Source organism: Protopterus annectens, chromosome 6.part1, assembly GCF_019279795.1.
Source record: "Protopterus annectens isolate FY-2018-M chromosome 6.part1, PAN1.0, whole genome shotgun sequence".
NCBI lineage: Eukaryota > Metazoa > Chordata > Ceratodontiformes > Protopteridae > Protopterus > Protopterus annectens.
The window spans coordinates 415275372-415300538 of NC_056738.1; the positions used below are offsets into that span (position 1 = coordinate 415275372).

A 25167-nucleotide genomic window follows, 5' to 3' on the forward strand; every position below is an offset into this window, starting at 1 on the left:
GTCAGATCAAGTCCAGTTGTGAGTACAAGCACTGTAGCTCGTGTTCACTGTAATGCCCTCATGTGGTACCTGGCCAAGGGGGCTAAACAAAGGCTCTTGGATCACATGGTGGCTGCCATGAGAAGATGCACTGGAGGTTTTCTGTAAAAAAAATCTAGGAACCTGCAAGATCCAAAAGATTCCACATTCTGGACTCTACTGGCAATCTGGGATACTAAGGCCTGAGCACGAGAGAAACTGGACTTTTTGTAGCTGTCTGTGATGCTTACTGTACAGCTGGAGTAAGGTGCCCCTAGCCCTGACTATAGATGCTCTCTCTGCGTCAGTCAAAAGCCAATCATCCACGTAAAGAAACCCCTACAACCGGAGCTAGGCTGCTACTATTGCCATACATGAACAGCTGGGGGCAGTGGCGAGACTAAATAGCAGTGTTCTCAACTGGTAATGATGGTTCCCCAGCTGGAAACAAATCTTGACTACCCTGCAATCTTTAGGTTGGTGGCAGTCCTTGAGATCGACATAGCAAATGCAGTCATCCTTCAAGAGGTAAAATGGACTGCACTGTGCGTATCCAGAACTTGATCTGCTCCACAAACTGATTCAAGTTGTTCAAATCCAGGATTGTTCTGGGGTCCATTTTTGGAATGGAGAACTTTAAGTGGACCCCAGATCCTCATTGGTCTTGTTAGACCACTTGTAGGACTATTTGCCAGCAGCTTTTGAATTTCGATGGCGGTCACTCTTCTCTAATGGGGTGGAACGTCTCAAAGCCATTTGAGTTGTACTGAACTTCTAAAAATGGAATTGAACAGCCTCTAGATACAACACCCACATGTCTGAGGTGTTTGCTTTAAGTTTTCATGTGTAAAGCTAACTGATCAACTGCCTCCAAAACATTACAGTCATGCAACCCTTCAGGGTCACTGAAAGGGCCTCCTGAAGCCATGGCTCTGTGGACCACCCCTGCACAATGGCAGCATCATATATGCATGCCACACGGGGGGACACTCAGGAGTCGCCTCTTGAAAAGACTGCTGTGCTTTCCTGAAAAAGGCATCACCCCCCCCCCCCTTCTGGTTCTGAGAAAAGGTCTATTGAGGAGTAAAACAAGCCCCAACACCAGTGTGTCTTGTTCACTCACTCCTGGTCAAACTGTCAACTTTTGGACGAAAAAGATGAGTCATCAAAAGGGGCATTGAAGGATTCCTTAAAGCAGTCTGCAAAGTCAATCTCATCCAAGCATGGTGATACAAATGCCAGCTCCCTGAAACATGCCACCAGCAGAGTTACGAGACTCATGGATACATTAGAGACAAATTAGAAGATGGACAGCTGAGTCTCCAGTAACTTCCGAGAGTCTGGATACAGTATCCCATTGAAGTCTAATCAAATGGGCTAGATAATTTAACACTCAACACAAACGTGCTTGAGGCATAGGCATGCTCCCTTAAGTAATTCAATTCCCGAGACACCATTCAGGGGATGAACTGAGGAACACTCCTAAATGGCCTTTGTGGCCACCATCACTACAGCATCCATGACAGGAGACTTACTCCCATGTTGTACGTTTTTTGGGGATTGGTTCCACTGTTGCCACATTCCTTCCAATCTCCTCTGGGACACCAGATCAATAAGGGGGGGGGGGGGAGGAAACCACCCAGGATGTGGATGGGCCCTGCCTGAATTTATTTATTGACACTATTACCAGGAAAGTCCGACTAGGTAGGAACCCATTTTCAGTGCAGGCCCTTGGAGAAAAGCTTTAAAGTATTATAAAACAACTTTACAATCATTAAAAATACAAAAAAGTAAGTTATGTACTCACCATAAAATTCCATGCGAGTTGTCCATCTTACCTTCATTCTGTACTTGTGGGTTCGGAACCAATCCTCTGTTCAGACTCTGCAGTTTACAAAAGCTTGAGGTCTCCAACTAGCTTGTGGCCAACTCCCTATTCCATGATGCTCTAGGGCACGCTCCAGATCTTGTTTGCTAGTATACCAATATGCATGCATAAGAATTCTTCCTTACTTTGTAGAGGGTCAGAGAATATCAGATGCCAAATAGTAACCTCTCGATCCTCCAGGAGCTAAAGGCTGGGGTAGGAGGGTGGGACGTAAGAATGAAGACTAAATGAACAACTCACATGGAACATTATGGCGAGTACATAACTTCTTTATGTGTTGTTGTCCTATCTTGCCTTCATTCTGTACTTTTGGGACAGCATCCCTAGCACCATCTTTTTTGGGTAGCTCATGGGAGAACATTCTTCAGAACAGTGGACCCAAAAGAGGTCCTGTCCCTGGAGTCCAAAACCACTTTATAATGAGTGATAAAGGTATGAAGCCTTGCCCATGTTGCTGCCGCGCAAATGGTATCAATAGGCAATTCTGCATGAAAGGCAGAAGAGGTGGAAATAGCCCTGGTAGAATGAGCTCTTATTTTGTCTGGAAGTAGTTTGATAGGTGAATGTGATGCAATCTGACCATCTGGATAGAGTGGTTTTCACTAATGAAGCACCTCTTGCAGTCTGAAAAGGATACAATGGGTCAAGTCTTTATAAAGTCCTTTGTTCTGTGTAAATAGAAGCATAATTGTCTATGTACATCATTGGTGTAACATGTATTCTACCTTTTTGCCATACTTGGGGGGGGGGGGCTGGCAAGTCTATGGACATAGCATACTTTTGGTAGAAATTATGTGTGTGTGCGAAGTGAAACTGTCATTGTGAAACAGCATACATGGGGGTTTGATAGAGGACACTTGTAACTACAAAACCCTCCTAGCTGAAGTGATAGCCACGAAGAAAATAGTCTTCCAGGAGAAGAAAGTACAGTTTTGTACCTACCATAAATGTAGATGTTCGAGGATCCCATTGCTGCAGTCCTAACTATTGGGTATAGTCCGCATCCAGTCACCAGAGTATAAGCGTATTGATGTCAGGGCGCATTAGACTGACGGGTACTAATGCGCATGACCGACGTCATATCCTCAGTCTTTTCTTGCCCCAGATGTCAGAAGACCCTAAAAAGACAAGGCCCAAAATACCTGCACCAAAAATATGTACAATGTATACAAGAATATATACAAAAAATTTAGCATGTAACCTCACCTACACAACCACCCCTAAAGACAGAGGGAAGGAGGGAGCATCGGGATCCTCGAACATCTACATTTATGGTAGGTACAAAACTGTACTATGTTCTTCGCTCCCCATTGCTGCAGTCCTAACTATTGGGTAGAATCCCAAAGCAGAGGTAAGGGAGGCTGGCAAATCATAAAGAAGCAGGAGCTGACAACATGCCTTGCAAAACAGCTGTGGCAAAACCAGCCCTAGACTTAGAGTAGATAGGAAGGTGATAATGCTTAGAGAAAGTATGCACTGAACTCCAAGTAGCTGCTTCCAAAATATCCTTAGTTGCCACCCCTTAGAAATGCTGTTGAAGTGGCAGTAGCCCTAGTGGAATGAGGCCTAATCCCAGCTGGAATCTCCTTGCCATGATGGGAATAACAAAATGCAATGCAAAAGCCAATCCACCTAGAAATAGTTTGTTTTGACACAGGCTTGCCCTGTGAACTCAAAGCAAAAGAAACAAACAACTGCTGAGACTGCCTAAAATCCTTAGTCCTGTGTACATCTAAAGTGTGCAAAATCTTTTCCCTTTATTTTGGGGGTCTGCATAAAAAGTAGGCAAATGAATAGTTTGGTTTAAAGCCACACTAGAAACCACCTTAGGCATAAAGGAAGGATTAATGATACCCTATCCTTATGGAAAATCAAAATGGCTCTACTGCCATAAGGGCCTGCAACTCAGACACCCTTCTTGCAGAAGTAATAGCCAACAGAAAAGCAGTCTTCCATGACAAGTATTTCAATTCAGCAGTAGCCGCAGGCTCAAAAGGTTGTAGAGTAAGTTTTTCCAACACAAAATTGAGATCCCAAGCAGGAGTAGGAGCTCGGGTCTTATATTCTTTGCCCCTCTAAGAAACTGCTTGAACAAAGGATAAACAATGGTGGGTCACAATCATAGTGAGCTGAAATTGCTGCAGCATGAATCTTAATGGAAGAGAAGGACAAACCTTTGTCCAATAACTCAGTAAGGTATTGAAGAGCCACACTCAAATTAGGCTCAGAAACCTGCAAATTCTTTGCTGTACTCCAAAATAAAAATCTCTTCCATTTTTCTGTACTAGGTCTTCTAGCTTCCATAATCACATTTAAAACTTGTTGAGGAAGTTGAGACCTGCTGAGTTTCAACACAGAAGATGCCAGGCTGTTAGATGAAGAGAGTGAAGCTTGACATTGAGCAGATGACCATCCTTCTGAGATAACAGATGAGGAATCAGAGGTAAAGGCCATGGAGGCTTCCTTACCAGACTCCGTAGTAGTGGGTACCAGTGTTGCGAGGCCAATCTGGAGCTATCAAAATCATCCTTGGCCTGTCTTGTCTGACCTTTAATAGTACCTTTGGAAGAAGAGGCAGAGGAGGAAAGGCATACACATGAAGGTTTTTCCAACTGAAAGACAGAGCATCCACTTTCCAAGCTGTGTGATGAAACCCCTTTGTGCAATACTGTGGCAGCTGGTGGTTTAGTGGAGAAGCGAACAGATCTATGTCTGGAGTTCCCCATGACACTGTCAATTTTGAAATACATGAAGATCCAGTTTGGGATCCATGATTTGTCTGCTTAACACATCTGCTAAGGAGTTCTGTGCTCCAGAAACCTTGCCTGAAGAGTTAGTTGCAAGCTTAGCAGTCTCCCATAAAATCATTGCTTGCCTGCATAGAGGATAAGAATGTGTTCCCCTTGCTTGTTGATGTACCACATGACAGTTGTGTTGTCTGTTAGAATCAACACCTGCCCTGGAAGAAGTAACTCCTTGAAAGCCATTAATGCAAACTGGACTGCTAACATCTCCTTCATGTTGATATGTAGATGCTGTAGTCTGGCAGGCCACTTGTCTTGTATCCACTTTCCATTTAGATGAGCGCCCACCACAGAAATTCTTTTGAAGGCAAGGTATTATTTGAATGACAGTGTCCAAATCCTGGCAGTGCTGTGTCCATACATTTTGAGATACCATTGTAGCTTCCTCATATGCAGTTTGGCATTGGGAAGCACCAGAATATGCCATGAACCCTAATGCTTGAAGGACTGTCCTTGCAGTCAGCACGGACTGATGAGATAGTTGATGGGTATTCAGTCTCACACCCAGAAAGCACATGTCTTGAGAGGGTACTAGACTGGACTTTATTTCGTTGGCATCTTAGCACTGCTATGACATGTTCCAGATGCTGTAGAAGGTCTTCCTGAGCCAGAATCAGACAGTCGTCCAAGTAAGGATAGATTTGAATTGCAATGCAGAGAACTGATAATGAGAATTTCAGATACTTCCTGCAACTTAGCCTTATAGGCACATGAAGGTAAGCTTCCTTGAGATCTAAAGTTACCATCCAGTGACCTCAACATCTTGAACTTGGGAATGTCCTTCTTTGGTACTAGGAACAGGCGAGAATAAAATCCTAGGCCCCTTTCTGATACAGGGACTGGCTGAATGGCCCCTATCTGGAGTAACTGAGAAACTTGCTTTTGAAAGGGGCATTGTATGGAAATAAAATCTGTAACCGTGGTGAATGATATCCAACACCCATTTGTCTTGAGTAATTAAATCCCAATTTTCTTTGAAAAGAGACAGTCTTCCTCCCAAAGGAGCTGCCAGACGGGAATCTACTGGCAGCTGGAGCAGGTGAACTCCTGTTCAAAGAACCTTGCATCTAGACCTACCCCTAGACTGGGAATCATAAGCACGACATGTCGACCTGTTAGCAGGCCAATTTCTACTAAACTTCGTTTGCATAGACTTAGCTTTGTCCTCCATTTTCTTTAAAACTGCTTCCAAACAACACATCAGACTGTAAAGGAGCATCCAAAATCCTTGTCTTAACATGCTCAGCTAAATTCTGATCCTTCAACCAGGCATGGGAGGCCTGTACAGCATCAAAACCACATTGCAAAGAATGCTTACCCACTTGTTCAGACACATGAACCAAATCCAGCAACTCTTTACACTCACTACCTTCCGCCCAAGCACCCACCTTAGATTTGAAAGGAGATAATTCTGATATTTTAGCATGTGAAACTGACGTGGAAGAAGTATACACTTTCTTTCCCCACCTATCCAAAGCCCTTGCCTCTTTATCAGTGGGAACAGGATTTTTAACCACAGAAGCTTTAACACCTTTAGGCCCTTGAGAAATGACTCTTAAACAAATACTTATGAGGCACCCTATAATACCTATCAGGCTTAACAGGAGCAGGAGGCAAAGAGTCAGGGTTCAGGAAGCCTCTGCAAAACATCTTCCACCACATTCAACACAGGAGGAATAGCTAAAGGCCTATGCTGAATCAGAATAATCCTGGCCTTCCCATTTAAAGTGCTCCTCATGGAATGCAGAGTCTCTGCTCAGGAGGAGAAGCTGTAGGAGTGGAATCATCCACATCAGAATCAGAATAAGTAGGATACTCCTGCAAGTCTTCCAGAAGACTCTGAAGCCTCTGAACACTGTTCAAAACTATCAAACTCGGTTCCACCCTAGGCCTCTTATCAGGCATAGAACCTCTAATCATAGTAATCAAATCTTCTGCCATTTTAAGCATATGTTTCTTAGGTACAGAACCCGAAATGCTAGGAGAAGCCCCCACTGAAGCTGAACTAGGCCTACCTCTCAAAGAAGTTTTGGCAACAGAAGGAGAGGCTCTAACTACCTTGGGAAGAGAGGGAAGAACAGTCACCTGAGAAGCCCCTCAGCCTGGCCTACCTCCTGAGAAGGCACATCCTGTAACAGTAGAGTTTCTGCCTGGGACTCCATGGAAACTCCTGGCAAAACCTCTGGCTCCAAACACTAACCTGGCACAGTCTAACCTCCCAAAACAAGGTATACACAAGGTATGGTATCCTATGAGGTATCTGTTTAAATACAGTTATTCACTTTTCTGACATCCGGTAAATACTGAGGCAAGAAAAACCAAAATGTTGAAATATTTCAGAACGCCAACCTGCACGACCATGCGGCAAAAAGACTGAGGATGACGCCGGTCATGGCGCGTTAGTACCACCCCTGACGTCAGTCGTCAGTCTAATCACGCCAGCCTAACATACTCTACTGGATGCGGACTATACCCAATAGTTAGGACTGCAGCAATGGGGAACGAAGAACATCTTCAATTTCAAGTTACAAGATGGAGATTCAAAAGGGGAAGAATTGCACGGGATAATAATTTACGTTCCATGGAGGTAGAGGTGGATTAATGGGTGGTCTTAGGTTAGTGCCTCTCAAGAAAGCTTTACAAACTCTGTGGAACCTGATGTTTGGTCCCCCACCTCCAAAATGAAAATTAGAGATTGCTGCCAATTGTACTCTTAATAGTAGCTGCAGCTGCGCAGTCATGAAACTGCTTTGCTAAGAATTCCAGTATGGAAGATATAGGACAGAGAAAGGGTCAATACAATTTTTAAGGCCCAGGAGGAAAATCTTTTCCATTTGCTGGAGATGTAATCTTCTCGTGGAAGCTTTGTGAGAAGAAATCAGGATATGCTGTACTGAAGGTGAAAGGTTAAGGTAACCTGGCTATGTTTGGAATTGGAGCAGCCAAGCTGTCAACTTAAGGGTTTGAAGAGATGGATGGAGCATTCCTGACAGATGGGTCAGATCTGGCACTGTGTCCAGAATCCAAGGTTCCTCCTGAAGATGAAGCCACAAAAAAGGATCCTAATTTGACAAGGCCAGTAAGGGGCTACAAGTCCTTAATGTGTTGCCTTTCTAAAGAACTTTGGGTATCAATGGAAATGGAGGGAGGGTATAGAGGGGACCCGAGGACCAATCATGTACAAGTGCATCCCTTGGGGATTCTCCTGGTGGGGGGATTAGGGCAAGGTAGCTGCTGCATTTGGCATTCATGGACATGGCAAAAAGATTGCAGCAAGGTTGGCCCCATTTTCAGAATATCATTTCCACTGTGTCTGGTTTCAGGGACCACTTGTGAAGCATCGGTATTGCTCTGCCGAGTTTGTCTATCACATTGGATTTCTCTGGGATATGCATTACTAGCAGAAAGTAGCTGGGAGGAGGTTGCCCAATGCCATACACAGGGCCTCTCGACAAAAGGGGTAAGATCTGGTTGCTCCTTATTTATACACCATACCACTGACATAGCCCATTTGGATCATAAACGTTCATAGTGGAAGAGAATCTTGGAATGCCTGCAACACAAGAAGCACCACTCATCTGTAGGACATTAATATGCAAATTGACCTAGTCATCCTGTCAAGTACCCTGGACTGTTCTTCGCTGATAATGGCCCCTCCCCCCCAACTGGGAGGCATCCATATTCACTGTGGCAAGTGGCTGTCAAAGAACGAAGGGTCGATCCAAAGTCACTTGATCAGAGTGAAGCCACCAACAAAGTTCTCTCCTGCAAGATTCTGTTAATCTGGTGCGACATTGGAAATCGCTGCATGGACCACTGAATGAACCGTAGCCACTGCGGAATTCTCATGTGCAGCCACGCTAAGGGAATTACATTTATAGCTGCTGCCATGGTCCCCAGTACTTTAAGAAATTTCCTTGCTTGAGTCTTCCTCTTGAAAAGGTCTAGAACCTGTACTGGAAGGGTCTGTACTCTGTGGTGGAAGCTTTCCCATCATTGTTGTATAAATCTGCACCTATAAAAACGATATGTTGAGATGGCAATGAGGCAGATTTTTCAGAGTTTGTGATCCCTTGACGAGAACAAAGTTTCAAAGTGGTGTCTCTTGCTTCTGTTAGTAGATGCTTGGTGGTGGCAGTTATGAGCCAGTCTAGATATGGAAAACACTCTGAATCCTAAACATCTCAGGTGAGCCGGAACTACTGCCATACACATTTGGATAACACTCTGGGGGCTGTAGAGACTAAAGGGCAGAGCTCAAAACTGGTAGTGACTGCCTCCCAGCTGAAAGCGCAGATGACTCCTAGATGGCCTGTCCATTTTTGTGTGGCAGCACTCATCCGGGAGGTCTATAGAGCACATCCAGTTGTCTTTTCCCAGAAAGGAAGCATCAACTGCAGTACCACCATCCAGAACTTTGCTTACAGATTTGTTCTGTCTGCTGAGATCCAGTATGGGCCTCTACTCTCCTGTTTTTTTTCAGAACTAAAAAAACCTTACGTCCTGGATCCTACTTGGTCTGCAGGGGCTACTTTGATGACTTTTCTAGCAACTTCTGAATTTCTAGGGTTGCTTGCTTCCTGTGACTGGGTGGAACATTCAGACTGTGTGTGGTGCAGGAACTGAAAAGGGTATGGAGTAACCTCTGGATATAATGCTTTGCACCCACTTGTCTTATTTTTTAGCCAGGCGTCTGGGTACAAAGAAAACTCGACCCCATCTGCCTCCAGAGGGGGACAGACGGATCTCCTTTCAGGAGTGCTGACAGGGCTTACCAAAGGAGGATTCTGTCGCCCTAGTTTGCAGGCCCCCCCCACCACCACGTGGCCAGTGTCTTCCATTGCTGCTTCACCCTCTGCCCCTGGGGAAAAGCTCACCACGTGTGTCTTGAAAAAACACTTTGGGGTTTTCAAAACCAGATTTTCCCTCCCTTTTGACCTTTAGGATAAGGTCTAGAAAGTGTGGAAAAAAGGACTCTGATGGCAGTTTTTTTTTCCTTCCTGTTCACACCTGGTTAGTGTCCTTGACCTTAGGCCCGAACAAGGACAAGCCAAAGGGGGCATTAAAGAATGACTAAGGATTCCACAAAGTTACACAAGTACATCCAGGAAGGTCTCCCAAGGGAAATTCCTGAACCCGCTGCCTTACTCACTCCATCTGCTACAAAAGAAACTAGCCTCATGGATGAGTTTACTACTGAATTTAAGGTGGAGAGCTGGGAGGACACTATCTGCTACCCCCGTACCTACTGAACCCTGTACAGCATCTCTCGAAGCTCCTTCAGGAGCTCTCTCTACAACATGGTGTAAGATAATTCAAAAACCAGAGTGCAAATGTCGCTGAAGAAAACATATGCTTTCCGTATCTGCCCATTGTAAGCAACTGTTCGGGGATGGATAAAAGTGGATGTCTAACAACTCCTTGGTGGCCGCCACCCCCATAGCATCTACTAGGACACCTTTTGTAAGGAAGGTTTTTATCCTCTGGGGATGTTATTAAATTATTTGCCCTCCAGGGAACAGGCTCCAAGTCTGGAGACTCCCACGCCTTTCAACAAGCTAAATGCATAAGTTCATCAAAAGGCGGACACCCTCAAGTGGCAGAAGGGCAAGACCCAAAGGCCTTCAGGTAGACAGACTCATCAGAAGGTTGATGGACTTCCAGCCACCTCTCTGCTTAAGGATCTCTAGAGATGTCTGAAAGGGAGACATCCTCAGACAACGAGCATGCGGACCCTTCTGACTCGAGATCTGTGTCCTATGTGATTAACTCCTCTGTGGAGTCCAAATGCTTCCTCTTGCATAATTCTCTTGTGAGGGACCTCTTCAAAAGGGCATTCTGGAGAGGTTTCAGAAGACAAGGGTTCACCCACTGGGAACATCCTGTGGCCTTGGGTCTCCATGTGTGTGGAATCTGCTGTGCTGAGATGGACACCAGTGCCTTTGGGTGAAAGAATGACTGCATTTGAGAGTGGGGCTGCCCATGGGGACAGCACTCTCCTCACTGCCTTGAATGCCCCCTGCCCCAGGGAAGCTCCCAGTTCAGAAGAACGAGGCTTCCCGGCACCAAGGGGGTTGGCTCTGAAGCTGATGTAGGAGCAGAGCTCACCCATGCCAAGGCTCCAAGAGGTAAGTTCAAATCAGACAACTGTACAATCCAACTGTTCTCCCAGGGCCCAACCGGAGGGAGTCTGCTCCTAGACTCCTCAAGCTCAGATGGCACAGAGGAAAGTTGGTGTAGAAGTTGGAGCTGCCAATCCTGGAACAAGTCTCTGCTCCAGCTGCTCCACTATAATCAGCTCCAAGCATTCTGTCTCAGAGGCGGGTCGGAGGAGGAATCGATAGTGATGGGGTAAGTTCCACTCTGCTCCAAAACCCACTGGGTCAGCACCAACAATTTGGCCAGTGACAGTGTACTCAAGAGCCTCTACACCACATGATTCACATCTTCTGCCAAACTCCTGGAGGCCCGAGAAGAGGGAGCAGGAGCTCTCTACCTTTGCAGTATATGTGACCTTAAAGACAGAGATACCGGCTCCATGACAAGGGGACTGGCTCAGACTGCAGTACCATCAGTTCCGAAACAGGAGGAGATGAGGTAGAAGTTTTTTCAGGCCAGATGGATTTCGGGTCTGATGATCATTTTTGAAGTTTTATTTGAAGGTACAGATTGGTCTTAAGAGGATGAAGATCTTTTACTTGACATCTCAGATCTAGAAGGGGAGGAAGGGATTTTCTTTAATGCACACTGACCTTTTAAGACTTCTGAAAACGTCTAACAATCCTCTCAGTACGAGCTTATTTTTTTTCAACTACACCCTCGAACTAAATGAATGGCATATGGAGCACAGCTCCTTCAAATGTACTGCTCCAAGGCAATAAACACATTCAGTATGTCCATCCGTCAGACATTTTCTGCGAGCAGTTTCTTAAACCCTGAAGGTTTAATGTCTTTTGATTGCTTAGACTTGTGTCAGCAAGCAAAGCAACTCAACAGCAGTAAACTACTGAAGCAACACTATAGACAGCCTAGAAGAGCTCTCTAACAACAAGCTGTTTAGGTAGGAAAACAGAAGAAACCACCAGAAACATTTTTATGATGGAACAAACGGCATACCACACAGGAAACTGAGAAGGGCTGAGTCGCTCTCTAAATTAAATGAGCTGACTCTGAGGAAAAAAAGGGTCAAACTGAAAGAAAAAAAAAACACACCACACAGGAAAAAGCCCTCTAAATCAAACTGGTTGAGTCTCTTAGTTAAACTAGCAACTAACTAGGAGAAAAGGATACAAACTAGTTCCCTATACAGAAAAAAACACACAGAATTTGAGTAGAAAATACCTATAAGCTGAGTAGAAAATACCTATAAGCTACTAAATAAACAGCACTTGGCTAAATAGATAAAGTTCACAGGGAAGCTGGGATAGGGATGTAACTGTGGGCCTTGAGAAAAACAATTGCCCAAAAAAGGAACACAAAGTAACTGACAGTCTAATGCTGTGATTAACAAAGTCAAACTACTAACTAGGGTAATAGCTACAAATTCTTTAGAGGAAAGTAGAAGCTTTAAATGTATAATACAAATTCAAAAGGTAACAGCCAGAGCCAGCTGAAAAACACCCGATCTGTATAGCAGCAAACGAGATCTGGAGAGTGCCCTAGATCATGGGACAGGCAGTAAGCCATGAGCTAGCTGGAGACCGAGCTTTTATAAACGGCAGTCAGAACAGAGGATCAGTTCCGAACCCACAAGTACAGAATGAAACAGAGATAGCACAACGTCACATCTACAGTTTAATTATACCAAATCACGACAATATGAAAACCTGGGTTAAGAATAGATGCAAGTTATAATTTAATATTTACAGAAACCTTAGCCAATTTAGAGGGAAATTAAAGGCAAGTTAGTACAATACAAACATGAATTACAATATTAAGTGAGAAAAACAGGCTTATGGTGCATTTAGAGAGAAAGCCAGGGGAGAAAATTTGACAGGAGTGAAGGAAGGAGACTAAGGAGGTGTAAGGTATGAATAGGCATCAGTTCATATTTAGGGCTATAGTTTATCCTTATGTTGAGCAAGAACAGAGTTAGCTTTTTGATAGGAGTCTTTCAGAATTCTTTTGAATGATGGGAGTGTACTGGCATGGATACTGGTAAGGAGTTCCAGGTCTTGGCAACATGATACAAGAACAGAATGCACAACAGATGGGATATATGTTTGTGGACAGGAATTTTTGATAATTGGGGCGGCCACGGTGGTGCAGCGGTTAGCGTTGCCACCTCACAGCAAGAGGTTCTCCGGTTGGATTCTCGGCTGGGGTGCCTTCTGTGCGGAGTCTACATGCCCTCCCTGTGGTCGCGTGGGTTTCTTCTGGGTACTCCAGTTTCCTCCCACATCCCAAAGGGTGCAGTAGGTGGATTGGACACTCTAAATTGGCCCTAGGTGTGAGTGTGCCTTCTGTGGAAGGTTGGGCGCCAGGCTGGCAACTTGACACTGCAAAACTCCACTGCCAATCATGAGCAGACAGATGACCCGCTGTGGCGACCCCTAACCAGGAAAAGCCGAAAGAAGGAGTACAATGATAGAATGGGAACATAGTTGTGTAGAATGTTTAGTGCTGGATAAGCAGATGGATTCTGGATAATTTTAGATGGTAAGAAGCTGGTTATTAGTTGCAGGGGTAGTTCTAACCAATTTAGGCTCTGTAGTGCTTTGCAGGGGTGGTTTCTGAAAAGAGGTATTTGCTGCAAATTTAGCAACTGTTATAGCATTGTTCAAGTTTTGATTTTTGTGATGCCTGAAATACAGTATGGATGGGGATGTCAGTGTGGGGGAGATTAGTAGCAAATGTACATTTGGGTGTGTTTGTGAAACTATGGCTCTATAAAACATCTAGTTTTTCTTATGCAATTTTTTATATGCACGTCAAATTTAAGATTACCGTCCACTATCATCCCTAATTTGCTATGAGAAATCACTAATTGTTGTATCAAGAGAACTTCAAATTGTTTTTTTCATGAAGGAATTAAAAAAAATTCCCCAGAGTGGAGCCCGACTTGTGCATCAGAAAGCCATGCTTCTGTGGCTGTTAAAAGTAAAGTAATTTATTTGAAAAAAAAAGTGTGCCATTTTGCGAGATGTGCAAAGTGTGGAGTCATCTGTGTACTGTACCAGAAAGGCCTGTTGTGTGGATGCGTGGAGGGTGTTTGAGAATGTTAGAGGAGAGGGCCAAAGAAAGCACCTTGTCCACCAGTGGTGACTGGGAAGTATGGAAAAAAGGGTGGAGTGCCATTTTACTGACCAATACCTGTTGGATAGGTAGCTTTTGAACCACAGAATGGTGGGCTGGGAGAGAACTAAAGACATTTAAAGTAGAAGTTTGCTGTGAAACGGTGTTGAAAGCTTTAGCCAAGTCTAGAAATAAGGAGACTAGTTTGCCATTATCTCTGACAATATCTATATAGTTTAGAAGTGCAGTGTTAGCATTATGGAAGGACAGAAGCCATGTGTGGGAGACTGTTCTTCCTATAGGAGATAGTTAAGCAATTATTGTTTAATATATTTTATGTATTTGAGAAAATGAGATTGATATAGGTATAAAGTTAGTAGTGTGTGTTGAATTTCCTCCTTTGTTCAGAGGGATAGTGTGCAACAGTTTCTACAGTGGGAGTATGCGATTCCTGGACTGACCTATTTAGAAGGACAGAGGGACAGGCAATGCGACTGGCTATTTCAAGGAACTTGCTTGGAAGGTCATCAGCTGAAGCAGCGCATAGTTTGAGTGTTTTTTTTTTTTTTTTTTTAATAGGATATAGGTACAGGTTTGAAAGTGAAAATGAGGTATGGCTGTTGGGCAGGGTTACGATTAGATGTTAGAGTCCTTGTTTACAGATTCTATACCATCTATGAAATGAGTTGAACTGTATTGCAGTTTCAAGCAGCAAGATATTGGAAGTGGGGTTAAGGTTGAATCTTTGACTAGGATGCAAGATTTGTTTAGGGCTGTCGAGATTTTTTTTTGGACTGTTTACTATTCTGAAACTAGTACAATCTTTTTTTTTTTGCTTTTTAGCACAACTGCAGAGTATTCTGAAGTTTAAGATAGTAGTAGTTTTATATTTTTGCCATTCTTTCTATCTTTTCCCTACCCTACATTAGCATTCTAGTCATTTTGGATAGTTGAACTGAATTTGTTTTTAATCTCTTCCTTCTAGGAGATTAAGGCCATTTAGGATATTTGGGAAAGTTGGACTGAATTAATTTACAGCATCATCTGAGGGGAGGAGTTTTAGGAAGATCCAGTTAATAGATGGCAGGATAGTTAGCATTTCTAGATTAAACATAGGTTGCATTTTGTTTTATAAACATGCTGTTTAGGTGATGTGCAAGTTGTCTGGTAGTACAGACAGAGATCAGAGTGTGACATTTTACCTGTGGTGGTATATTTGTTAGGATCTGACATTAGGATCCAGTCTAATAGGGAATTAGATGTCTTGCTATAATGTGCGGGTCTATTAAATTAGTTGCGTGAAACTAAATACGTTCATGCTATATGCAGTAGGGGTTCAGAGTTTGCGTCCAACCAAATGGCATTCACATCACCCAATAGTATTTTTTCTTGCTGATTTGTTACAGATATCCAGTGCAAGATATTTTCCAGTATAGCTGTACTATCACCAGGAGGGATATAAAGGACAGTAATATATATTTGTTTATAGCTTAATTTCAGGAAAGTAATGTCTCCAAAAACAGATTCCTCTAGAAAAGAGGCTTTGGCAGTCAAATTCTCGTTCTGGTAAAGACTGCAGGAAGAGGAGTCTTTACAGGAAGATTTCAGGACCCTCCTAAAAGTTCAGTATCCTCAGTAGAGGCTCTGTGTCCAGGTCCTCCTGGAGTCTCTGGTGTGAGAAAGGTTTACTGGAATGGCAGCTTAGAGAAAACCCTGGGCGAGCTGTACTAGAGCAAGTTCAGAAGTGGCCACAGGTACGGACGTGGAAGATGGGGGGGTACTTTAGTCCATTCCCTCTGACGGAACATACTTTCTACATCAAAAACAAAGGCAGAAGCAGGCTGCGTAGACACAAAAGATCTAGGATCCAAGGAATTCAAGGATGCACTGGAATCTGGAGCCATTCCACCCTGTTGCGACAAACCAGGGCCGACCTATTGAGAGCAGAGGTGTCAAGTAGGAGGGATGATCCTGAAATGGAACTCAAGCCCACCCAGAAAACCCCCATCTCAACTGGAGAGCAACGCAGTCCACTCTGTTCCAACACCGTTGGAAACCAAGGTAAGGAGTCTAAATCGGCCAGGCCATTGGACCCAATCCTAAGACAACAGGTTCTGAAGACCATCATTCTGCACTGCTCAATGGACGAAACCAAGATACATGAGGAATGATGCCCAACTCCATCTGCCACATGTGCTGGTAGGAAAGGCCGCATCAACCGAAAGAAAAGGTCTGCCTTGGAGGACTGCCATGCCAGTAAAGGGCTAGCATTCTAACAGCAGGGCTAGGTACCTTCCCACCTACTACAGACTAAGGAGAGACCGATAACGGAGTCTAAGATCGGCTCCAAGGCAGCAGAGCTGAAGGAGAAAATCTCCAAGGCACCAGTTCTAAAGTTAGTGTCAGAGCCAGGGCTGCTGGGGGAATCAGGTGGTCTTGGGACTTTCAGATCTGGTGGACCTGAAAGTCAGACACATCTAACTGCTTACGGTCCCTTATGGAAACAGGTCCTTGGCCTTTTACCCTCTTGTCCTCTTTGCTAGAGGCCCAAGAGTCACCTGAAGGCAGAAAACCCTTCAGCATAATAAGTTCAGTTCTCTCATTAATGGCATAAGCAAAACCCCTTGCAAAAAGCACAAGGGGATTCAGATGAGCAGCCCCAAGGTAAGACTCATTGTTCATGGACTCCCCAAGAAGGGAACCTATGCCTACAATAAATGCAATAAAACCCTTATCCATTATCTTAAAAAAATACCACAAGAAAACTCTAGAGGCAGGAAAAACACATTTAACTCTGCTAATTTTATTTTACATTTGTTGACCGGGATAATCCGACTGGATACATGTCCATTTGCAGCGGAGGCCAGGGGAAAAAAGCTCTAAGATAAAACTGTAAACTATTTAAACTAAATAGATCACTAAATGCTATTTTAGAAAAATACCCAACTCCAAAACAAAGTGTGCAGAGGATCAGACACTCAAACACTATCCACAAAAGATACAAGTGAATGGAGTGCACCACTGAGCTGCTGTCCAGAACGTTGGCAAACTAGATCGAGGGTAGCTCTGGCGGAGTGGGGGGATATGGGTAGGAGGCAGAGTTGAAGTCTTTAGAAGGTGGCTGGGTTTCTTATCAGTGTTGGATCAGATGACCTACATGCTGAACCCAGATGGAAAAACAGCATCAGATCTCTTGAGCAGTCTGAGTTTTCATTCTGACATTTGATTTTTTTTTTTTTGCAGTTTTATCAGTTCATCTGAATATCTGTTTAAAGCTTCTTCCATTTTTTTCAGTGTTTTGCTACTTTAGTTGATACTCATTTAATCAAACTGAGCACATCCGACTTATTTTTTCCTCTAGGTTACTGGAAGCAATGTCATACACCAAAGCTGCAGCTTGAGCTACTTTTTGCTGAACAGCTGCAGGATTCTACCAGTGTTTTCTCGTCACTTTTTCTAGCAGATTTTCTTTCAGGCACTTTTTGCACTGGGAGAGCATTTTGGAAGTATTCATACATCAACTGTCGACGACAATCTTATAGGGCCCTAGTTCTGAAGGTCATAGCCATGTGTCACCAGAGGATTAACAAAACTACACAAGAGTATTAGCCAGACATTATTGCAGTTTATAGATCAATGGAAAACTGTGCTCCTTTACCCATACTGTCAAAACTGCAGCACAGCCCAATTTAGAGAGAGACCATTTAAATCAAAACATATTACAAGAAATGCCATTTGAGTGCACTGCTAGACATTGTTGGGGATCATTAGTAAAATTTAGCAAGGGGCATTAGTGTTTCTCTACTATTAACCAAGTTAGTACACCCCTATGAAGACCATTTTCTGGTATGGCTCGGGCAGAGAACAAAATGCACAAAACACGCATTCAAGACAGATCTATGCACATAAAATGAGTTTGCGTTTGACTACCAAATTCTAAACAGGTTATCATATTAAAATGATCCCAATGGTTGTACAACCGTATATAAAAGCTAGGTGTACTTTTTTTTTCATAAAAATGAGGCCTAACAGCAAATGAGACTTAAAGGTATACACAAATCCTCCATGGTGCTCAAACAGCACCAGAGTTAAAAGTTCTAAAGATCTGAACCTAGCTTGCGATATAAATGGGACCTGCTGGAGAGACTGGTATGTGTCCTAGAGACTCCCCATCCATGTGAAGCAGAGTTCCTCCTTAACCAATTCAAGTGTAACTTGGAGAACTGGAAGGGGAACAGGAAATTCATCCCTGGTTTGGTACCCATGTCTCTAATGGACACAGCCTGTAAATGGCTCATCTCCCAAGCCCCTGCTTATACTTAAAGGTGCTAGAGTTTGGCAGACCTGGGATGTATAAAAACTAGTAACAAACGTAAAAAACCAATGAACTAAAAAAAGAGCTTCAGACAGAGAAAACCAGGTCCAATGTTGATATAAAAGTTCTTCTGTAATTTATTAGGAACCACAAATACACAAAGCGCTTTCAGTCATACCATATGGAATGACTTCTTCAGATAAAATACAAGTAGCAGCCTCCAGCTTAAATACTGCATTCTTAACCAATCTAATTACCAAAATGAATTACTCTTAATAGAGTGGAAGATGTTAAAGGGAAACACACTCCAAAAGTTAAAAAGGCGATCCTAAGTTACAAATTATAGAAATACATGTGTAGAAATCTTTCTTGAAAAGGTGAAAGCACTCAAACAACTTATTCTCACTACGTCTCAGACCCCAATAAAATTTATACACAGAAATAAAAGGGTCGAGGGGAGTACAAGCCTATGGAACTAAACATTAAGTACCAGCTACTAAAAATCCACTTGGTGGAAATACAAATTTCGAGATAGTATTGAGGGAGGGAATAAAATATAATATGTGCCTTTCCAATAGGAAAGAAGGAAATCGATCTTGGCCCATAGAGGATAAATAAGTAGCCATCTGTCAAAAGAGCCTTAGTTTACGCTTCTTTGACTTCAATTCATAAGGTCTCCCAGGTTATTTTGACTAGTGGTTCACTCTTACAGTGATCCCAACCTGGTTGATTAAATAAACTCGCCAAAGAACCTGGTATTAATTTAACTTAAAATTATCTATTCAGGCTTTTAAGTTTTAAGAGGCATGAGATGTTACAGTGTTCATTTAGTCCTGGTTCCAGGAAGGCATTTGTTCTGAACTGCCAGGATAATTCGTGTTCTTCTAATAATAGATTAAATGGACCCCTTCTACTATCTGGTTTCACTTGGTCCAACCCCACAAATTTAAAGCTGTGGTTAGGAAAGGTAGAAATATGTTTGACCAAGGCATTGTCCATCTTCATATTAGAAATAGCATTAATATGCTCGTATATTCTATCTCGCAGTCTCCTTTCCGTCTTTCCTATGTAAAAGCATGTACAATTCGAGCATAAGGCTCCATACACTACCATTTTGGAATTACAATTCAATTTATAATTGAGAGTATAAGTCTTATTATTAATCATCTGTTTGTTACCAGTCTTGATGTATTTACAGTATTTACAACTACCACAGCTAAAAGTCCCTTTGTCTTTCGTATTAGGGACTCGACTCTCTAAGAGTACTTTTAGACTTTTACCCCTCCTGTATGTTATTTTAAGAGGGGAACCAAAGAGTGGAAAACACTTTTTATCATATAAAAGTGTAGTCCAGTTTTTATATAAAATATTTCTAATGATTTTACTTTCAAGGCTAAATGTCGTGATAAATCTGACACACTCCCCCTGAATGCTTACAGTGGGCCCATCCATGCTACAATTATTTACGTTTTGTTCGAGCACTCCCGAACCAATGTTGGAATAATTATCCAATGGGCCCTGACTTATCAGTGTGTCCGCTAAATTATTCTGGATATTCTTTAACCTTAACAGGGGGATAATTATCTCGTTATCTCTCTTCATTTTAACCTCATCAAAGATGTCTTTGAGGAATGCCCTAGGGTACCCCCTATGGTGGAACATATCTTCGATTAGTCTACATTCAGAGATAAAGTCGTCCTCTCGTGTTACCATACGAGCTACTCTAATCGCTTGCCCCTTGACAATGGCCTTCTTTTGGCAGTAAGGTTGTAAGCTCGTAAAATGAAGGAAGGAATTACTATAGGTAGCCTTCCTATGAATCTTGGCATAGAATTGTCTATCTACCCTATCTTTTATTAAATTGATGTCCAGGTAGCTGATATTAGTCTCCTGAAAGTCGGACGTAAATTTAAGAAAGCTTGTCGTGCTGTTCAGATAATTAACCAGTTCAATTCCTGTGTTCTCATTACCATAGAGACAGATAAAAATGTCATCCAGGAATCTGGTATAATATTTGATGTTATGTGAGAACCGTTCCGAGTTCAGGATATATTCAGCCTCCCAGTAGGCCATCACTGTATTTGCAAAGCTGGCTCCTACTGGGGACCCCATAGCTATTCCACATTTCTGCAGGTAGTAGTCGTTGTCAAATAAGAAGAAATTGTTAGTGAGAATTATGTCAAGTAGGGATGTGACTAAAACTTCATTACTGGGGGCTCCCTTTTTAACTAAGTATAAGTTCACCCATTCAAGACCTATGTCATGTGGTATTGAAGTGTATAAGTCAATCACATCTACTGTGAGGAAATTAAGTTCCTTTTAAGACCTGGGATGTATGGCTAGGCTTAAAAATACCCTTGTGGTTAACTTAGCTTACTACACATCTAATGAACCTAGCCATATTCCACAAAAAATAAGGTCTACATAATTTTGATGCCTTATTGTTTACTTCCATTGAAGAATTTTAGGGGGGAGTTCAGTAACTTAAAAGTACTTAAAGAACTTGCTTGGAGAAGTCTGTACTTACCCAGGCTTGGAGAAGCAGTCACAGCTATTTACTGTGTGTGAGTTTTAGGAGTATATAGGGGGTAAACAGATAAACACTATATACAAGGTAACCAACATCATGAATATGTGAATAGTAATCAAGGTAGGGGTAAGCCCTTTAGATGGAGACTGACTGAGGAGGTCCGAGAGGATACAGAACCTGGCCTGACAACCGTCCTATGCAGAAGTGACAGGCAACCACAACATATACCAGCAAGGGAGGAGGGGTTACAGGGGACAAATATAGAGTTATCCAAATTAGGGACACTACTTGATAGAGATGGGAACCATGGTGAAGATAGGGCAATGGACACAAATGCCAATGGGCAAGAAATAAATGAAAATCGAAAGAAAACCATAGTTTATACACAGAACAATTTTAACATTTATAATTATACAGACGTAGCAGTGAATGAGAATTTTAAATTTATAAAAGGTTTTACTTTTGTGCCAGTAAATAAACCTGGTATTGAGGATATTATACTTTATATAAAATTATTTACTAGGAAATTAAATTTGGTACATATTTTTAAGGATGAACTACAAAATATTCAGGGTGATTTGTTAAGGAAGAGGAGTATTTATAACCCTCCTTTACACCAAGATATACAGAATTTTGAGGTGTGTCATTAGTATGGTAAGAAATGAATATAAAAAGAATAAAATGTTAAAATTTAATTTGACAGCTAATGAAAGTAAGCTACTTAGAGTGAAGTGAAAATGAGAATTTGTGTGATGAAACCAGATAAAGGGGGTGGAGTTGTACTTATGGATCAGTGGGACTATATTAATAGAATGCTGGAATTACTGGATATGGACAATAGATGTTATTGTTTCAAGGAATGGAGTGAATATTTCATATAAAAGAATAGACTTGATTTTAGAGGACAGTTTGTTACAGGGGTTGATCGATATTAACCTATACAATTGTTCTAAAAGGTTCCTAAACCCGTAATACCAGCTATTTTTGGTATCCCCAAGACACAAGAGATTGAATGACCCACCATTGAGACCTATAGTTTTCTTCACAAGGATCTAAAACTCAACCACCGGCAATATATGTGGATACCAAATTAAAGAGGTTTTATGTTAAATACCCACAAATCTTGACAGATCCGTGGGATTTTTTGAATAAAATTGGTTCCAGTCCATTTAAAGACAATATAATTTTAATTACCATAGATGTAAAAGATCTATTTTCAGTTATACTCCATACTGAAGGACTTAAATGGTTTGAAAAAAATGTTGGTTGAGATGGGTTTTTTGACCACTGAGGAATTTAAACTTGCATTGGAAAACATGGAATTAGTGTTGAAATACAATTATATTTACTTTCAGGGGGACCTATATCACCAAATGGATGGGGTAGCTATGGGTTCAGCGTATGCTCCCATAATGCCAGCATTATGTTATATTGGGAGCAACAATATGTATTTAAATCTATATATTATCAAAATATCAACGGGTACTACCAATTTTTGGATATTTTTATCCTATGGAATGGACCTGAAGAAATTATTACAGAATTTATGTATTATATAAATCACAGCACTACTTTTTTACAATTTACACAAAAGGTATAGACAAAATGCACTATTTAGATGTCCGGTTACAGAAAGACTATGGTAAAAAGATCAACAGATCCAGTATTTACAGAAAAGAATGCTATTCAAATTCATACCTACACTATGAAAGTGACCATCCACACTATCTTAAAAAGAATATAGTATAGTAAAGGGACAGATGATCAGAATAGCAAGAATGACATCTGACAAAGTTGATTTTTTGGAAGAAATAGGGAACCTACACAAGATGTTTAATGAAAGAGGGTACCCAGATTAGTTAATTAACCCTATTAAGGAACTTGTTATAAATGGATGGGGTACTACTTATGTACCCTTATTAACTAGTGGGGAAACCATTGGAACTAAAATTGAGAATGTTAACATTGAACCAAAGATAGTATTATCATATTTGACAAAAACATATCACAACAAAATGGGGTGGAAAAAAAATGTATAAACGACACTTGGAAGATGTTTAGTAAGATACTCACAATGGTGGAAGTGTTCCAAAAACCATTGAGATACTTTTAAAAGGAACAAAAATCTGAAAAATATTTTGGAAAGGAAAAAATATATATAGAAGTGGAACCTGTTCAAAATACGGTACCTTCAAATGTGGGAGGTGTGCACAATGCCCATTTATAGCTGGAATGAAGGAATTGAATATACCAAGTATAAATATGATTATTAGGGGAAAAAACCTACAATAGTTGCTATATAAAAGGTGCTGTGTATTTGGCATATTGTAAAATCTGTTGGTGGTACTATATAGGAAAAACTGAACGTAACCTAAAGGTATGTATATACGAGCACTTATGTGATATTAATAAGAATGAAACTAATGCCCTTTTTAGACACTGACTTGGAAGGAAGCGGATTTTAAATTTTCGGTACTGGAAGAAATTGGACACAATGAAAGAGGAGGTGACTGGGAGACCAAGTTAGAATTTCGAGAAATGATTTGGCAACTTAGTAGTTGTCCAGGTCTAAATTACCATATTTCTATTAGCCCGGCCTTGAAACTTCTCTCAGCTGACCCAAAGAGAATCTAGAATGATGGTATTATCAAACCCTATTTAAGAAACACAGGAATTAGATTCTTTGTATTTTGTTTTAACTTTATAGTGCACTAATTGAAGCACTTTATTAGGACATGATTTTTTTTTAAAAGTTGGTTTATATATGATATTCATCGAATGAGCATTACTGGTGTCCCTAGTATATTGTCCCTTTACTACTCTGAGGTATTTTCCTCAATTTCTCTGATGCATTTCTTTTTAAACATTTTTATGCACATACACATATATTTTCTATTTATAGATGTGTGTAGAACTTAGACTTGTCCATTCTCATTTATTTTTGATATACATGTATATATTTTTTATATATTTTTTTGAAAGGTCTGTTTTCTTATGAATGAACTACCCAACAGTTGAAATGTAAGGGTTAAAAACATGAGATATCTAAATCTTAATATTGATTGGCCAGCCAATTAGAAGGATTGTACTGCTACAAATAATGGTAAAGACATGAGAACAGTTGATTCTGATTCTCTGTGGCGGAGATGAAAGCGCTAAATCCGTTTTTGTTTTTACAATTTTAAGTTAATAAAACAAGGTGTGAGTTATCGGAATTTGATTTGTCTTGTGTATTGAACTGGTTATATACATACAAGTTAAGGAGTATTACGGAGGACAGCCTTCATTGATATTGGGAGCAGCGTCTGTCTGATATTCGTGGTGTGATTTTTTTTCTCTGTGGTTTAGGAGTGTTAAGATTAAGTTTTGTATCACTTTTTTCAGGAAATGTGTTGGAGCAATTTATGAAAGCTTTTTAGAGAACACCTTTCAAAACTAGTAGATACTGAAGTGTAGTAACTGAGGGATCTCAAGGTGCAGAGGCTGCTTTTCATTTGCAGAATATTAAGGAATAGGCAGTAATTGTCAAATTAGTTTAAGAATGCTCTTTGTTGGAAAGCTATTTGGCTTTTCAAACTGGAACCAAGATGGATATTTTAGTTTTTGTTTTGCACAGTACAGCAGTTTTGTGATTAGTGACAAGATATGCACATTCAAGTGCAATAAAGTACAGTTTTGTACCTACCATAAATGTAGATGTTCGAAGATCCACATTGCTGCAGTCCTAACACTTGGGTAGTCCGCTGTCCCAGTCGGCCCGAATACCAAAGTATAAGGCTGACGTCGGTCAAGGCGCATTTGTCTGACATCAGGACGTCAGGGTACAAATGCGCATGACCGACGTCATATCCTCAGTCTTTTCTTGCCCCAGATGTCAGAAGACCCTAAAAGATAAGGCCAAAACCAAAAACACCAAACACTCCTGTACCTAATATATGTACAATATATACAAATTTACAAAATAGAACCCCACCCACACAACCACCCCTAAACACAGAGGGAAGGAGGGAGGTGGACTGCAGCAATGTGGATCTTGAACATCTACATTTATGGTAGGTACAAAACTGTACTATGTTCTTCATCTCACATTGCTGCAGTCCTAACACTTGGGTAGAATCCCAAAGCAGAGGTAAGGGAGGATGGCTAAACTATAATGAAGCAGGAGCTGCCAAAATGCCCTGCAACACAGCAGTGGCAAAACCAGCCCTGGATTTAGAATAGAGAGGAAGGTGGTAATGCTTGGAGAAAGTATGCACTGAACTCCAAGTAGCTGCCTCCAAAATATCCTTAGTTGCCACCCCCCTTAGAAATGCTGTTGAAGTGGCAGTAGCCCTCGTGGAATGAGGCCTAATCCCAGCTGGAATCTCCTTGCCATGAT

General features: G+C 41.6%; 1 protein-coding gene across 1 annotated transcript in view; it reads right to left on the reverse strand.

Moving 5' to 3' along the window:
• Positions 1-16389: 16389 nt before the first annotated feature.
• LOC122805305 (solute carrier family 22 member 6-A-like) overlaps positions 16390-25167 on the reverse strand; it is a 404358-nt gene continuing 395580 nt past the window's right edge. The window contains exon 9 of the mRNA XM_044075393.1: positions 16390-16686. Within this exon, the coding sequence (XP_043931328.1) occupies positions 16390-16686 (297 nt within the window). The remainder of the gene's footprint in view (positions 16687-25167) is intronic.